At 61.6% G+C, this 16,443-nt stretch overlaps 1 protein-coding gene across 1 annotated transcript in view; it reads left to right on the top strand.

Annotated features, from left to right (window-relative positions):
* Nucleotides 1–7,878: 7,878 nt before the first annotated feature.
* The window catches only part of ZFPM1 (zinc finger protein, FOG family member 1), a 61,488-nt gene continuing 52,923 nt past the window's right edge, over nt 7,879–16,443 (top strand). Inside the window, exon 1 of the mRNA XM_070451414.1 lies at nt 7,879–8,669. Within this exon, the coding sequence (XP_070307515.1) occupies nt 8,630–8,669 (40 nt within the window). The 5' untranslated portion in view covers nt 7,879–8,629. The remainder of the gene's footprint in view (nt 8,670–16,443) is intronic.

Raw genomic sequence — 16,443 nt, 5'->3', positions numbered from 1 at the left:
CTTGGTGGTGGACACCTTGTGGGGTCGGCCAGGTCTGCAACACTAGGTGCCCCTGCCCAGCTCGCCATGCCTCGGTCAGCCTCGGGCCAGCCTCCACATCTCTGGAAACACGATGGGGCGTCCAGGCCCTGCCACAGGCTGTGATTGGCGGGGGAAGGGATGAGCCTGGCGCTCTGCAGGGTCACGTGCCCATGGGTGCTGAGGCTCACGACATCGGGGACCCCTCAGCTCTAGTCTTCGGGGAGGGACATGAGTGAACCTGCCCTCCTGGGTCCTGAGCCCACGGCGGGGCTGCGAGCCCGTGTGTGGACAGTAGCAGCCTGGCCAGCAGGTGGCAGCATTCGCCAGCCCAGCGGGGCCAGGGCAGCTCAGGTACCACAGGCGCACATCACGGGTACGCGGGGCACCCTCGTCCTCACCGAAGGGCTCAGAGACACGCTCACAGCACACAGGGGTGCACTGTTCCCAGGCCTCACACACACCGCCACACACACAACCGCAGACAGCCACAACCACACACAACCATACACGAGCACCCACACACACCACCACACACACAACCAGACAGCCACAACCACACACAACTATACACAAGCACCCACACACACCACCACACACACACAGCACACATACAACCACACACACAACCACATACACACAACCACACACACCACACATACAACCAAACACACAACCATACACGAGCACCCACACACACCACCACACACACAGCACACATACAACCACACACACAACCACAGCCGCACACACAGCCACACAACCACACACAAGCACCCACACACACAGCACACATACAACCACACACAACCATACACGAGCACCCACACACACCACCACACACACACAGCACACATACAACCACAGCCACACACACACCCACAACCACACACAAGCACCCACACACACAGCCACACACACAGCACACATACAACCACACACACAACCACATACACACAACCACACACACCACACATACAACCACACACACAACCATACACGAGCACCCACACACACCACCACACACACAGCACACATACAACCACACACACAACCACACACAAGCACCCACACACATAGCCACACACAACCACAGACAGCCACACACACAACCACATACACACAACCACACACACCACACACACACCCAAAACCACACACAAGCACCCCCACACACAGCCACACACACAGCACACATACAACCACACACACAACCATACACGAGCACCCACACACACAACCACACACCTGACTGATTCTGGGCATATCTGTGGGAGCCGGCCCAAGCGAGGGGTCCGGGGTGGGCATCCTGAAGGGCCCCTGTGGGCTGTGGGAGCGGGCCAGATGGGGTGGGAGAGGGTTTAGTGGGCACAGACCCTGTTCAGGGGCCACGGCTCCCTTAGGACCCGAGGAGTCAGAGCCCAGCCCCCACAGGCCCACCATCCTCAGGCAGAGCCCTTCTGCCTGGGCCCCAAGGGCCTGGCTCGCCCCCTCTAGAAGCCTGAGTGCCCCTCACCCCGAGACTACCAGATCCCCCAGAGCTGCCAGGCAGGGGGCAAAGAGCAGGGCAGCCTGAGTGTCAGCAGCAAGGTCACGTGAACGCTGTATCTGACAACTGCACTCCACCAGGTCCCAAAGCCTGACCCCAGTGACCCCTTGGCCCCACCAGTCCAGACACGGACCCGGAGAGAAGATAGTGCCTGGGAGCAGGTGAGGAGTGGCAGGTGGCAGGGACAGCCCGGGGAGCACGTGGGGTTCTGCTCAGGCACGTGGGACAGGGCTGCGGGAGGGAGAGAGCCGGTGGTGGAGCAGGCAGCAGGCCCCGTCCCCAGGCCCCGTCCCCAGACCCCGTGAAGGGGGAGGCTTGCCTGGGCGGCCAGAGGGCATGTCCACCAGGAATGGCTGGAGAATGTCCTTAGGATGGGCTTGTCTAGGCTTCGGGGCCACAGACAGCTCAGAGAACCCAGCCTCCCAGGGAGAGGGTGTAGAAGGCCACGCTCACATAGGCAGAAGAATCCGCATGTCCGGGGTCCCACAGAGAGGGCCACCAGCGATGGGCCAGGTCCACATCACCGGGATCCCCCCAAGCACCGCTGTGGGGGGTCAGGACCTGGATGCCATGGGTCCTGTCCGTGTCACCTGAGAATGTGCCACAGTGGGCTCTGGTCTTGAACCTGAGGCTGCGCCCCGCGAGACACCTTTCTCTGCCTGACTGGTGGGTGGCCAGCGGGCCCAGGGTCCTCCTACTGTGGATACAGGACCGCTGCCCAGAAGCAGCCACGCCAAGCGTTCCGGCCTGGGCCTGGGCACCCAAGGCCACAGCCCCTTCCCACGGGCCAATGTCTGCCTCCCTGACCAGTTGGCCTGGCCTTGTGGGCTGAAGCTCAAGGCCACCAGCCTCCTCCCTGGAGCCCCCGGCCAAGAGAGGATGCAGACAGGGCCCTCCCTAGGTTTAACTGGGCCTGAACACACCTCTGTCTCAGCTGCCAAGAGACCCAGGCCCATTGCTGGGCCCAGACAGGAGGGCAAGTGCCCGGGGCCTCACCATCCCCCCTGGGTGCAGCAGTCATCAGAAACCTGTCCAGCCCTGACTCTTGGGATCCCTCCGAGGGCTAAGTGCTGGGGCTCACTGGCTCTGGCCAGAACCTCTCCCCACGCTGTCCACTTGGCTCCCTCCCTCCCCTCATTCAGGGCTTTGCTCAGATGGCACCTCCTATCTGCGGCCTCCCTAACCACCTGCTAAGATGACAGCTGCACCCCAGTGCCCAGGCCTGAGGCTGCGGGACTGAGACGCATTTGCCCTGGGGCGCCCATGGCCCACTCCTTAATCCTGGCTGCTGTCCTGCTATTGGACTCCGAGTGTTGAGTCCTGGCTGCTGTCCTGCCGCTGGACTCCGAGTGCCTCGTCCTGTGTGCTGTCCACAGTTGTACCACCACCGCTGGTGTGGGAGGAAGGGGGAGGGAGAAGGAAGGAGGTGGACGGGGAAGTGTGAGCTTCCTGACCCCTACTCTCTTCCTTCGGAAACGTCCAGATAATATTTCCTGTCTGCACCAGGCTGGTAAATAGGCCACACCTGGGCAGCTGCATGAGTGGGTGGGTCACTAACCCCTCACGACAGTGTCCAGGCAGAACCCGTGTGTCCCAGGGCCTCTGAGGGCACGGCTTGTTAGAGATGCTGTTTCAGAGAGTCTCGCCGAGCCCAGAGGGGACCAGCTGTGTCCCACCCTCTGCTCCCCTCAGACAGGAAACACCTGAGCCCATCCCCCAGGCCAGAGCCAGCCCCAGCCCCCCGCAGCAGCCTGCCCCCGACACCTCAGGGTGGCATCCAGTTGTCCCCGGCATCGCCCGGCTCCTCCCTTGCCCGTCCTGCAGGCTGCCTCTGATCCCTAGCTTAATTTATTTTGACATCCTTGATGCTGTGTGACCTCCTTGTGGTATCACGTGTTGCTTAAAACTCATTATCCCCCCCACCCAACTTGAAACAGGAAGTTAATTAAACCCTTCACAGAGCCAGTGTTATGACGAGTGTCGAGTGTCGGTGTGGGCCCCCAGCATGGCTGCCCAGCACTCCATGGCCTGGGGCTGATGGGTAGCAGGGGAGAGAGGCCTGGGCCCCCCTTCCCCGCAGGGCAGCCACCAGGGGTCATGCTGGAGCAGCAGGTGTGGATCTCCGAGGGAGGCTCTGCTCCTCACCTGCTGTGTGGCCTGGGAGGGGGTGACTTCACTTCTCTGAGCCTGTTTCCTTGTCTGGCAAATAGGAATTCTGAGAGTCCCTTCAGACAGTGCTTGGCGCAAGGCCTGGCACTGAGGAGCCATCCGCCGCTCTCTGCCCTCACCCCATGTGTGAGGTAACAGAGTGCTGAGAACCACAGAAAAGGCACCCAGGCCCTGCTGGCTGGACCAGAGAGGAGAGGCTCACCATGGTCTGGAAGCAATCAGGGCCTCCACAAGGAAGGGAAGGTGGGCGGGCAGTGGGAGGGAAGGGTGCCGCTAGTGGCGGGAACAGCGTGTGGGGCCGCAGGACACCTGGACCTGTTCGGGGAGGTTCAGAGGAGGACTGAGTGGGGCGGGCTGAGATTATCACAGTTGCTTTCAGGAGGTCCCACTGGCTTCAGCCTGCAGTGGGGGCAGGAGTGGCTGCGGGGCCAGCAGCGGTCAGGGTGGTGGGTGAGGGAGGCTTAGAGCTGGGTGGGGATGATGGCAGAGTCCCCAAGGGGCTTCTCAGGGCTATAAGGAGGTGCAGTCAGGGACACTGGGCGGGGGGGGGGGGGGGGGGACAGTGAGGCAGAAAGAGGACTTCTGGTGCAGCCTGGCAGTCAGAGCCCCTTACCTGACCTGAGCTAGGGACACGCCCCTCCTAGTCTGTCCAGCCCTCCCAGCCTTTGCCCCTGCTCCTCCCTCAGCTGAGAATGCCTTTCTCCTGCCACTCTTTCCTGAATCATCTTCATCCTTCAGTGTTCAGCTTAAGTTTCTAGAACATTCTGTGGCTCCCTTGGCCTAACAACCAGTGCAGAGCTGGCTATGTGGGAAGTGCCACAATCAGCCCCCACCCCACCCACAGCCACTGCCCACTCCCGGGCAGTCCCCCTGGGACAGGGCAGCACAGAGCATGCCCATCAGCACAGCCAGGCCCCCAGACTGCCGGCCCACAGGGCAGAGGTGGAGCAGATGTGAGCCGGGATCCACAGTGGCATCTAGACTAGAGGGTCCTGCCCCACCCCACTTACAGATGAGGAAACCAAGAGATTAAGGACTTGCTCAGGGTCACAGCCTCCTATGTAGCAGAGCCAAGATTTGAACCCTGTTCTCCCAGGGCCCAGCCAGGGTTAAGAACGTGGGCTGTGCCCTGCGGCTGCCTGGGATACAGGAATCATGACCATTTCTGAGCTGTAGGGCCACTCTGAGCCTCAGTGTCATTACCATCATGACAGCCTTGATGCTGTATCCCAGGCGCAGTGCTGCCACTTCCTATCAAGGGACCAACAGAGGGTTGCTAGGACAAGATGCCATGAGACCATGAGCCAGTCCCAAAAAGGACCAGGGAAAGGCTAGAGGTGCTGATAATGATATGACCCTAGTGTGGTCACCCAGAGCTGTCCCTAGTAGTCTTTCCTGGGCCCAGATACCCTTGGCACCTTCTCCAGGGCCTCCAGGCTATTAGGGCTTGAAATTCAGCAAAGCAGGAAACAACCAGGCCGTGGTCAGGGCAGCCGAGCTCCATGCTGAGCCCTTCCCAGCTCCAGGACACGTGTTGCAAATGCCCATGTGCACTGAGTACGGTTCTGTTTCCACCACCAGTGATGTTTGCATGTGAATCGTGACACTCCCACAAGGTATGCAGGTGGCTGTTAGGACCCTGAAGCAGCCCCTCTCCCAGCTCCCCTTCTGCCATCTGAGCAGGGACTCCTGCTGAACCCCACAGAGATGACGCCTCCTCCGGTCAGCCTTCTTTGACTTCCCCAGGCAAAGGTGGTGACTCCTGCTCTGTCCTAAGCCGGGCCTTCCTTTCTTCAGTATTCCTTGCTCCTCTTTCCTCAGTTTATTGTCGTGATCCATAGAGCTCTGTAGAGGGTGTCATGGCCTGTATGAGTCAGGTCCAGTGACCCCGCCATCGGTCACGAGCAACCTGCAGTGTCATTATCTTTTCAGTGGTGGGAATAACAGCCCTTGCAAGGCAGACAGAGGGGGCAGAGCATGGAAGCAAAGTTCCCCAGCACGGGCCTGAGTCAAGGCTGTCATGGCGTTTCACAGGCAGGTGACTGGCACAGGTGCACGGAACCCTAGCCTTGTTTTAAGGTTCCTCTGAGGCTGCACAAAAATGTTTAATTTTTGAACAAGGGGCTCCATATTTTCATTTTCCACTAAGCCCTGAGAATTGTGAAGTGAGTCCTGGTCAGCAGGTTCTGTTTCTCACCTGCCCCTGCCCCTAAGTCCCTGGGCAATGGGGGTCTTAGGAGCCTAGAGCAGTCTGAAGTGCTGCCAGTCCTCTCTCCCCTCACCCTCAACATGCGTACTCAGTTGTGTCTGACTTTCTGCAACCCCGTGGACTGTAGCCCGCCAGACTCCTCTAACCATGGGATTCTCTAGACAAGAATACTGGAGTGGATTGCCATTCCCTCCTCCAGGGGATCTTCCCTTTGAGGGATCTAACAGATTCTTTACCACTGAGCCACAAGGGAAGCCCCCCCAACCCCCGCAAGGATCAGGCATCACTAACTGGTTGTGGTTCTGCTCTTGCTGACCCTCAGAACCCTCCTCCACACAGACCTCCTGCCACTCCAGCAGTGGTACCAACCTGGGTGCCACTTGCTGTGCATGGAGCCTCAAGCCTGGCAGAGGTCCAGTTCGTGGCCACCTCTTCCAGGGATCCCCCTGACTGCCAGGTGCCCATCCTGTAAAGAGGCTCCCCACTTTGGGAAAGCAGCAGGCCCAATGGTAAACCCAGACAGGTGGAGTCCCTTGTCTCATTGACAGACATAGTGGGAGCCCTGGGCTGAGTGAATCAGTCAACTATGGGCCGCGTACTCCGCAGAGAAGGGGTACAGCACCACGGCAGCTGCAGGAAGGCTGTACCCACTGGGCACAGCCTGGGCAGGGAGTGGGAAGAGTGGGCAAGCTCATGACTCCGGACAGGTCTCTTGGCCTCCTGGCCTCAGTGTTCTGGCCTGTCCGGGGGCAGTGGCTTATCCTGGGGGGACCTCAGCCTTCTGCCCCACCTGCCAACCTCCTGCCCTCCTGAGAGCAGCAGCAGCAGGGGAGAGTGCCCAGGTCCTGGGGGCAAATTCTTCATCTTCTATGGGGAAGGGCAAAGGCAACAGGAGTCAGAATGAGGTGGTCTAAGGGCAGAGTGCTCAGCACCCAGCCAGCCCCCACACATGACTGTGAGGATCACCTGCCATCAGGTGGGTGGGTCCAGCTTAGCAGACAAGCATCCAGACACCCTGTTTGCAAAGCTCTTCCCCTTAGCCTCTGGCCCCTGCTAACTTCCTATTTCTTGTGAATATGGGGTTGGGGACGGCGGGGTGAGGGCAGGCACCAAATGCAGGCCAAGAATATTAAAGGAATACAGTTGAGCTCCCAGGAACCACTCTGATGCTGTGTAACCTTGAGCCTCCTGGAAAGTGGGATGGCCTCTGGGATCCCATGAACATACTCCAAAGGACAGAAGGGCTGGCTTCCGTGTCCACGGCTGGAACAGGCAGTACTAACCGTGGGAACCTCGCTCCTTTCTACTTCCTGGGCCTCCAGCAGGGGCGCCCTGGAGAGGCATGGCCTGGGAAGGAGAGACCCAGAGGGGCAACGCCTAGGGGCTGCCGCGGCGGGGGCGGAGAGCAGGCACAGGCCTCTGGCTTCTGCGGCCTCCCGGATTTCCAGCCAGATCTGAGCCCAAGGGAGGAGGGCCGAAGTCCCTCGCTCTCCCTTTGGGGCTCTGGTCACCGGAGGCGGCGAACCCCGCGGATGCTGCTTCCACCAATCTTGGGTGGAATCCCCACCGTGCCAGAGCCGGCTCCACACCCCAAATCTGGTCCCAGGCAATGTGGGACGTCAAGGCCTCGGGCTGCTTGACCCGGCCCTCATTGTCTCATACCCGGCGGGCCGAGGAGGGTGGTCGCAGAGCCTAGGAGTTATGGGCAGGTCAGAGGCCCTGAAGACGGAGTTATAGAGCTGCGGGACGGAGTGATAGAGCGGTGGGACGGAGTGATAGAGCGGTGAGCGGAGCCCAGGCTTTGGGGTGTGCTCTGGGCGGGGCCTTGGAGTTTAGGGGCCGAACCAGGTCAAGTCAGGCTTGGGGGCGGAGCTGGCATCGGGGGGCGGGTCCAGAGAGAGCTTGAGCCGGGTCGGGCACGGTGATCCGGAGCGGCGGAGTGTATTGGGTCGCAGAGCCTGAGCCTGGGGACAAAGCAGCAGGGCCAAAAGAAGTGTGGAGGAGGCCACAGGTTCCCCCAGGGCCGGGGCCAGCTCCCTCGGGGCGGGGCCGGCAGGCGGGGCGGGACCATTTCAGCGAGGAAGCAAGGGGGTGAGCCAGGGTGTCGGGGCGGGGCCTGCCGAGGCGGGGAGAGACCAAAGCCGCGAGGAAGCAAGACCGCTCGGGGGCAGGCGCGCGCTGCGCGGGCGGGGGCGGGGCCAGAGGCGGGGCAGGGCTGGGCCAGGGGCTGGACCAGGCGGCGGGGCGGGCTAAGGGCGGGGCCAGGGGCGGGGCGGGCCCGGAGGCGCGGCGCCGTGACGCGCACGCCCCTCCCGCACGCCCCGAGCGCCCAGGCAGAGGCCGCCAGGTCCGCCGCGCGCTACCCGCAGGTTCCATTGAGAAGAGCCGAGCAGCGGCGGCGGCGGCGGCGGCGGCGGCGGCGTCTGCGCGGGAGCGGAGAAGCCGGCAGCAGCCCGCCGCCCGCCGCCCCCGGCAGTCTGCGCGGCCGCATAGCAGGGCTGAGACTCCGGCCTCCTCAGCGGCGCCGGGCCGGACGCGGCGGGCTGGGGGCGCGGGCCGGGGCGGCCGTGGAGCCGAGGGGCCGGGGGCATGAGCCGCCCCGCGGCCCCGCCGCGCCCCCGCCGCCCGCCGCCGCCCAGCAGGGGCTAGAGGCGGCCGCCGGGAGGGCGCGCGGCGCCGGAGACATGTCCAGGAGGAAACAGAGCAACCCCCGGCAGATCAAGCGTAAGTCAAACTTTGCCCGCCGGCCCCGACCCCCGCCGCCCCCCCCACCCCGTCCCCCGGCCCGCCCCGCTCTGCCCGAGGCGCCCGCGACCTTCACCCCGCGCCGCGCCCCCCGCGCTGTGTGCCAAGCGCGCCGTAATCTAATCTCTGCCGGCGGGCCGGGCCCCCGCGTCTGGGCTGTAGCACCGGGGGTCCGGCCTGGAGGGGGTGTCCGCCCAGAGGGCCGGAACGGGGTGGCTGGGGGCGCGGCCACCTCGCGGCCTGCCCCTCCCCCGCATCCCAGAGATGGTGCAGCGATAAGGCGGACCCGATCTGGGCTCAGATAAAGTTTAAAATATTCCATTCTGCAAGTCCCATCCTGATAAGATCTCTCTGTCGGGACGGGCTGAAATTGTGATCTTATCTCGCGCGGTTGACTCTCCCAGGCTTTGTATCTAGAGGGAGAGAGAGAGAGACCTGAGAGGGAGAAGGGGCACCCAGGGCGCGTGGAAGTGCAGGCCAAGTAACAGAGACCCGCGGGTGCCCACCACCATGCCTTCTGGCCACAGAACCTCCTGGCTGGGGGTGGGGGGCGGGGGTGCTGCTACCACAGCCCATGAGCTGGGCTCCAGCCCTGTCTACCAGGTCTCCAACTCCAGCTTTCCCTGCCAGGAACAACCTCCTGGAGGCCTTCTCCCTGTGTCCCAGCCAGGACCACAGGGGCTCATGCGCTCCTTGGCTTGCGGTCACACACCTTCTATCCGAGGGGCTGCTCCTAGTCAGGGAGGGGTCTCCCGGGACTCAGTCCTGGGCCAGTCGTCCAAGTTTCTCACCCATCTGGACCAAAGGCCATTCCCCAGGGGGGCCAGGCAGTCACTGCTGATGCCCAGCCCCCAACCCCCTGCCCCAGCGATAAGAGCGCCCTGAACTCTTGGGGCCACTCGGCTGAAAGAGGGCAGTGCACAGGAAGCACGACTCCCCACCCCACGCCAATAATAACTTCACGCCTCTGCAGCCAGGGCCAGGGCTCAAGGCTTTCTACCTGGCTTACATCTCCCGGGCCAGCCAGTCAAGTCGTTGGGGCAAAGAGGTGGCCAGCCCCATGCCCCTGAGCACTGCCTCTTCTGTCCACGTGAGCTGTGCCTTCAGGACCCCTTGTGAGTGCTCCTGGGGGAGTGTCTAGTCCCCAGATCCCATAGAGGGGGAAGGCAAGCGTGAATCCGGGTTCCCGTAACCTGACTCCTCAGCGTGTAAGCGGGACTGTTTTCCGAAAGTCGCCTTCTATCAAGTCAACTCAAGTATTAAAACCACCCACAGGTCCCGATCTGCGCTGGTTCTCTGGTTTCTTTTTCCCCTCCTCCCCTGTGTATTTCTGTTGGGTCTGTTCTCGTGTGTGCGTGTGTCTGTGTTTCAGCGTGATGAGAAATGCAGATAACGCGGGCAGGGAGATTGCAGGTTGGGAGCCGATGCCAGTGCAGATAAGGCCCAGAGCAAGGCGAGTGCCCGGGCTGGGCTGGGTGGGCTGAGCGGAGCGCGTTGTGGACAAGGGACCAAAGCGGGCGGGAGGGCAAGCCCTGCTGTCCACTTTCAGTACGCCCGGGAACCAGGCTAGGGAGGGAGCCGACCCTGGGAGGTGGAGCGGGGGAACCATCCCTTCAGCCTGCTGCCCGGGGCGCCTCCACCCCCGGGCAGATCTAGGCGCGTTAAGATGCGAGCGCTGATTGTCGCCAAGCGGCGGCGCCCGCACGCCCGCCCTCTGCCCGGGGCTGTGCGTACGGGCCGTCGCAGCTGTGTGCCCGCTCCACTGGCCTTACCTGCGACCAGGCCGCGAGCTGGGGCGGGGGGGGGGGGGGGGAGAGCGCTTGGGGCGCCGCCCCCGTGCCCCCACCAAAGCCGGGGCGCAGCTGCCCGAGCCTCTGTACGCCTTTTGTTCCGCGCGCAGATAGATGTGCCGCGCTGATAAGGCGCACAACCGATGGCGGAGGCGATAGGCGCTCCCATTTATTAACTTCAAACGTGGGAGCGGGGGAGGGCGAGGCGGGAGCGCGGCCTTGGCCGGCCAGATGGCTGTGAAGATAGGCCGGGCCGCGCTGGCGGGGAACACGGGGCGGAGCGCAGCTAGGGACCCCCGGCGCCCCCGGCCCGCCGAGGTTTCCTCCCGCCCGGGTCGATGGGAGCTCAGATAAGCGCCGGGGCCGGTCGGCCGGATGGCGATCTCCAACAGTGATAAGACGCCTTATCTACGGCCACCAGGCCCGGCAGGGTTGGAGGCAACAACAGCGCGGGGGCGGCGCGGCTGGGGCGAGTGGGGTCCTCCGAAGGCCGGAGAGGGGTGGAGGGGCATGCGTGCCTGGGTCCGTTTGGGCGAGTTTTCATCCCAAACACACTTCATTGCCAAGAAGTTGATCCTCCCCCTGCGGGTGGTACAGTCCGTCAAAATGAAAGAAAACTGACTTTGCAGCGGCCAGGAGGTGGGGGACACCCAACCCTGATTCCTATTAGATGGTGTGAGATACAGTCAGAGGCGGAACGAGAGAGGATGTTTTGCCCCTTGAGTCACGTTGGGGTTGGGGGTCTTCCTAGCAAGTGTTAGGTATAACCTGCTTGCAGTTTTTGTAGTTGTTGTTTTTGAGAAAAGAATCAGAGTGGCTTTCACTGCCAGGTTGAGGTTGTGGGGAGCCCAGAGTACTAGGGTTTTTTTGAACGGGTCCTGAAAATCAGAAGAGAAGGTATACTCGGACCTGCCTTGATTCATTCAGCAGGTCTTGATTGAGCACTTGCTGTATGCAAGCACTGGGTCACAGTCACTGCCCTGGGAGCCAGAGGTGGGGTAAGCTAACCAGAGGCAGAGGGAGAGCAGTGTGGGAAATGGGGGAGGGGGCAGATGGGGCTCTGCCTGCAAGGGGGGACCTCCAGCAGGGGTCAGGAAAGAGCCCAGCATGGGGGTGCCTCCAGGGACAATGGGATAGCTTCAGTTTCCAGCTCTCAACACAGGACATAGAAAGCCCCCAGGTCAGACTGGGGGTGCTGAGCCCCTTTGCAGTGGGAGGGTGCCTGGGGGCCATGATTCCAGATGGCGAGTGGAAACCGAGGCCAGCCAGGCAAGGGGCTCCCGGAAGAAGCCCTGCCGGTCCATGCCCCAGCAGCCGGTCCATGCCCTAGCAGCCGCTCCATCACAGGTGGGGGTGTTTTTCACACATCCTCAGAGTTTGATTAAGCAAATTATTGGTGGCCACAGGATGACTCATTCACTCCGAGCTTTAAGCTACCTCCCCGCTCCCCCTAACAGCCCAACGCCCACCTGGGGGCTGGCAGCATCTTCTGGCTGAGCCAGTTCCAGGGAGAGCCTGGGTGGGGCCAGAAGGGGCTGAGGTGGTCTCTATCTGAGTTGTTAGGAACTTAAGAGGGATCATCTTCACAGAGCCATGCACATCCCCTCCAGGTATAGGAGGCTGAGGGAGTCGCCTGGTTCTGGGGGCCACCTTGCAACACCCACCACCGCACCATGATGGCCGAGAAGCAGGGAGAGAGGGGGCTTTGACTACACAGCTGCCCCTGACTGAGCCCCAGCTGGTGGGCTGCGACCCAGACTGGGCTCGCAGGCCCTAAGGTTGGGCCTTCACACTGTCTCCAAGCAGTTCTTGGTTTTCCTGTGTCTGAGGGAAGACAGCTCTTTTGCTTATTAGGCAGTAACAGTGATACCAGTAGTAGCTACTACTCACACTGCGCCAGGCCACACGGTGTCTTAGGGTGGGTCCCATTCTTACCATTTACCTTGTGGGGAAACGGAAGTGCACAGAAGTTCTCACCCAAGAAAATGACAGCTGGAGTTGGAAGGCTGGCAGCGTGGCCCTGCCCTGAGCAGCACACTGCTCAGAGGAGTGAGGAACCACAGCTCCTTACTTCTGTCTGCCTCTGGGCTTCCCAGCCTCAGTTTCCACAGCTGTGCAATGGGCCCCTGGGAGCAGAGGTGCCCAGCAGTCTTTCCCCAGCCCTGCCCTTGCCAAGTCTCCCACGGCTCCTTCCTGAGATGTTCACGTTGACAGGAGTGGGCTCCCAGGAGGCTTTAGCCAGCCCTGCCTGGGGCCTGAGCCCAGGTCTTATCCCGCCCACCTGACCAGCCCCTCCCCAGAGGTCACTGGGAGCCCAGCATGGCACCAGCACCGCCAGGGATTTAAATGGGTCAGTTGGGGAAGAAAGGAGGAGGGAACACGATGCCATTAATTGTACCCCTTATCTCCTGTTTCTATGCCAACCAGACGTTCCTGGGGCTTGACGGGCTCGTGAATAATACTCCCGGCAGCCTATCTGCCATCGACAGGCCTCCTCCTGGAGGCAGTTGTTGCCTTGCTGATGGGTATCGCCCCCCCCACCCCCAAATAGACCCAGGCCTGGCCCCGCACGAAGGCCGGCCGGGCAGCGCTTGGGCGCCTGGCTGGCTCCTGCCCACCAGCCACCATCCTATTGGTTGTCCTGGCCCTGCTCCCCGTTCCTGTAACAGCCCTGTCCCCATTTCACAGAGGGGGAGACTGAGGCCACCATCACATATTCGCTCTCTGGACCTTGCCCGTTGTTCCCTTCTCTGGCAGGAGTGGCCTGGCCCCAGGAGGGTTGTAGAAGTGAGGGCCAACACCTGCCAAGTGGGCCTCCATGTCCTCGACTGTGGCAACGGGAGGCAGGTGGCCCCACGTGTAAGGACTCAGCTGCCCTCAAGCTGCAGTGTGTATGGTCCTGTGAGGAGAGGAGGGCCAGCCCCCATCAGGGCTGACCCCTCACTGGGGCCTGGGCTCAAGCCAAGATCTGGAGGGTTTCTCTCTGGCTTCTCTTTTTACCCCCTTTTGGCCTCAGTTTCCCCATCTACGCAATACAGATGATGACACTGGTGGTCCCTGGGCATCAACGTGAAATACACATCACCTCAGACAGCTGTCAGCATCCCCATCCCCCTTCTCCGAGATATCTTTGTGGTCCATTGGTCAAGTCAGATCTGTGGTTTCCAGTTTATCTGTGAGGGACAAATCTCTTTTCCCAAACTGTCTCCAGAGAGTAAAACACATACAAGGACCCTGTCCAGGAAGTGGGCACCCCAGCCTCCCCCACTCCCATCACTCCTCTTTGTGGCTAGTTTTTCCCTCCAGCCATTCCAATGACAGCTTGCCGAACAAATGCCCAGGCTGTGCAAACCTGACATCACTTGTCCTCTCTGAGCTGAGGTTTCGCCATCAGAGAAGAAGGGCTGCACTGGGCAGTTGGCACCAACGTTCCTCTCTCCCCCACCCCCCTCCCCCTCTCCCACCCCTCCCCCTCTCCCCCAGCCCCTCTTCCCCTCCCTGCCTGAGCTCTGGATGGGTTTGGACCAAGCCAGCCCAGAGTTGAAGGGCTGTAGGGTCAGGTAACCAAATGAGAGGACCCTAGAGCCTCCTGCATCCCTGTACCTACTTCGCAGATGAGGAGCTGGAGACCTGGAATGAACAGTCTTGCCGAAGGTACCCGTTCAGCATCAGTGTGGTGTCCCACCTTTGCCTCAGTTTGCCTGCTGGTTCAGTGGGCATATCCCAGCCCAGCGCCCCGATGAAGATGGCAAGAGGCTGGGCCTTGAGTCCTGCCCCTCTCCCCAACTTTCCATTCCAGCCCTGTGGGCCTGCCTTCAGCTCTATACACAGCCACCAGCCCAGGGGCCTCAGGAGGCATCTTGTGTTTTCTCACCTGTGGAAGGAGTGTGAACATGCTCTCACAAGGCTGGGACACAGAGGCGATGAGCAATGCATGTGGGGCACACCTGGCTCCCACATCAGAGGGGGGCTGTTGTTGCTGGGTGGCATATTGCTGCCACCCACCCCAGCCGTCCCTGGGGCCACCATGTGGGCTGAGGACAGGACCCTTTCACTCCGGGTCCCAGGGGTTCCATCTCTACCCCACCCCACCCAGTGCCCCACAGCAGGGCATGGGAGCTCTGAGATCCAGGCCACTGGCCAGCCCTTGACTCTGCGTGGGCTGCCACATGGCCTGAGTCCTGGCCTTGCTGTGACCCTGTGGTCAGGGGCCTGTCTCCTGCCTCAGTTGCTGCTTTTGAAGTGGGAGCTTAATAAGAGCACTTCCTCCTGGGGCCTGTATGTGGGGTCCGTGAGATCCCAGATGCAAATTGTAAAGTGCTGTCTGGGGTCATGTCTTGGGTGGACGTGGCAGCCTTGGGAGCTGCTGGCTGCACTGCTATTTTGCCAGAATTCCCCAGGGTTGGCCGTGTCACACAGAGTCCTGCCTCCTGTCTTCTTTTCCTTCATGTATTAGTTTTTGCATTGGGGGTGAGCCACGGGCCACATGCCCTGACTGCAGGACAGGGCTGGTTCAGGCCCCCTCAGTCCCTTTCCAGCCCAGGTATCTTACCTGCTGTTAACAATCATCAGCCTTATGGACTGACCCATCTTACAGGCAAGAAAACTGAGGCCCTGGGAGGCAGTGACATGCTCAAGACCTTGTGACCCAGGAGCTGAGGTCTGTGGGCCCCAGAGGTGGGCCCAGGTTTCTCTGGACAGTGCCCACATAGCCCCCAGCCACCCGCCCTGCCCTCCTGAGTTGTCCTGTGTCCTCCTGGCCCAGCCCCGCCTCCCCCCTCCTCTGGTCTCCTGTTTGGGAGAAGGCAGCGCCCGCTCGGGCAGGAATGTGGTGGCTGACCTTGGGCCAGAGCTGGGCAGATAGGCAGGCCCCTCCCCTCCACGTCTGTCCCTCTGTTCTGCCTCTCCTGGGCCTGCTGGTCAGGGAGTCACGGTTTCTGCTCCCGTGAAAGAGGTGATGGGTGCAATGGGAGCTTCCGTGAGCCCCACACAGTTGGAGCTCAGCCCTGGCCCAGGTCCCCAGGCTGATCCAGGGACAGAGACCCAGCCAGACAGACTCAACTGGGGTTCTCAAACCATTTTGCACCAGAAAATGGAGGATCAGAGAGGGTGGGTGGTTGCACCAGGGTCACACAGGACATGAATGATGTGGAGAGGGGATCAAAGGGGCAGTCTGTGTAACCCCACGCCAGCTCCTGGGCACCCCCAGAACTAGGGTGCGTGTTGAACCCTGGGCAGGAGGGGCTGGCCATGGTGGGGGTTCTGCATGCAGGTGGCAGCAGGAGCACCCCGGGGGCGGGGCTCTTGGGCTCTGCAGGTCCGCAGACATCATGCTGCCTTCCTGAGCCTCAGTGTCCACCTCTGCAACGTGGGGATGCCATGGAGACGCTGGGCTGAGTGCATGCCCAGCCCCTGCCCCAAGCCTCAGTACCCCTGCAAGTTGTCAGTAGAACCATTGTGCTGAGCTCACAGGGCATTGAGGCTGGCAAGACCTGACGGCAGAAGTCCAGCCTGGGCCAGAGCCCCTGTGTCGTCTGTGTCATCTGGCAAAGTTAAAATGAAGAGGGGGACGACAGCCCCCCACCTCCCTTGCCCTGCTTCCTGCCAGTTCCTCTTGGCTTCTCACTTAAAGCCGTCCAGCTTTCCTGACCTGCCACGTGCACCTGCCACAGCCTCCTGCATTAGTCTCCCTTTTCTCCACCTTGCAATATGCAGCAGGAGTGGAGTCCTAGTGGGGCCACCGGACAGGGGTCTCGGCTCCGTCCTGCGGTGGGCAACGGGGAAGAGCTTCCCAAGGGCCCACCCCACAGGTCATCCAGGACACTGCTGCTTTCTCAACTCCGCTCTGCTTTTCAGGCACCCCTGGCATCAGGCACTCGGCCCCGTGTAATGGGAGAGAAAGTCACAGCATCCTCGTGTGACCCCCGCTCATGGGGCCCCAAGCTCATCCTGAGACCAGCAAC

The sequence above is a fragment of the Odocoileus virginianus genome, chromosome 20 (genome assembly GCF_023699985.2).
Source record: "Odocoileus virginianus isolate 20LAN1187 ecotype Illinois chromosome 20, Ovbor_1.2, whole genome shotgun sequence".
In the NCBI taxonomy this organism is placed as follows: Eukaryota; Metazoa; Chordata; class Mammalia; order Artiodactyla; family Cervidae; genus Odocoileus; species Odocoileus virginianus.
The sequence above is the reverse complement of the archived record's forward strand: the minus strand, read 5'-3'. Positions and strand labels throughout refer to the sequence as shown.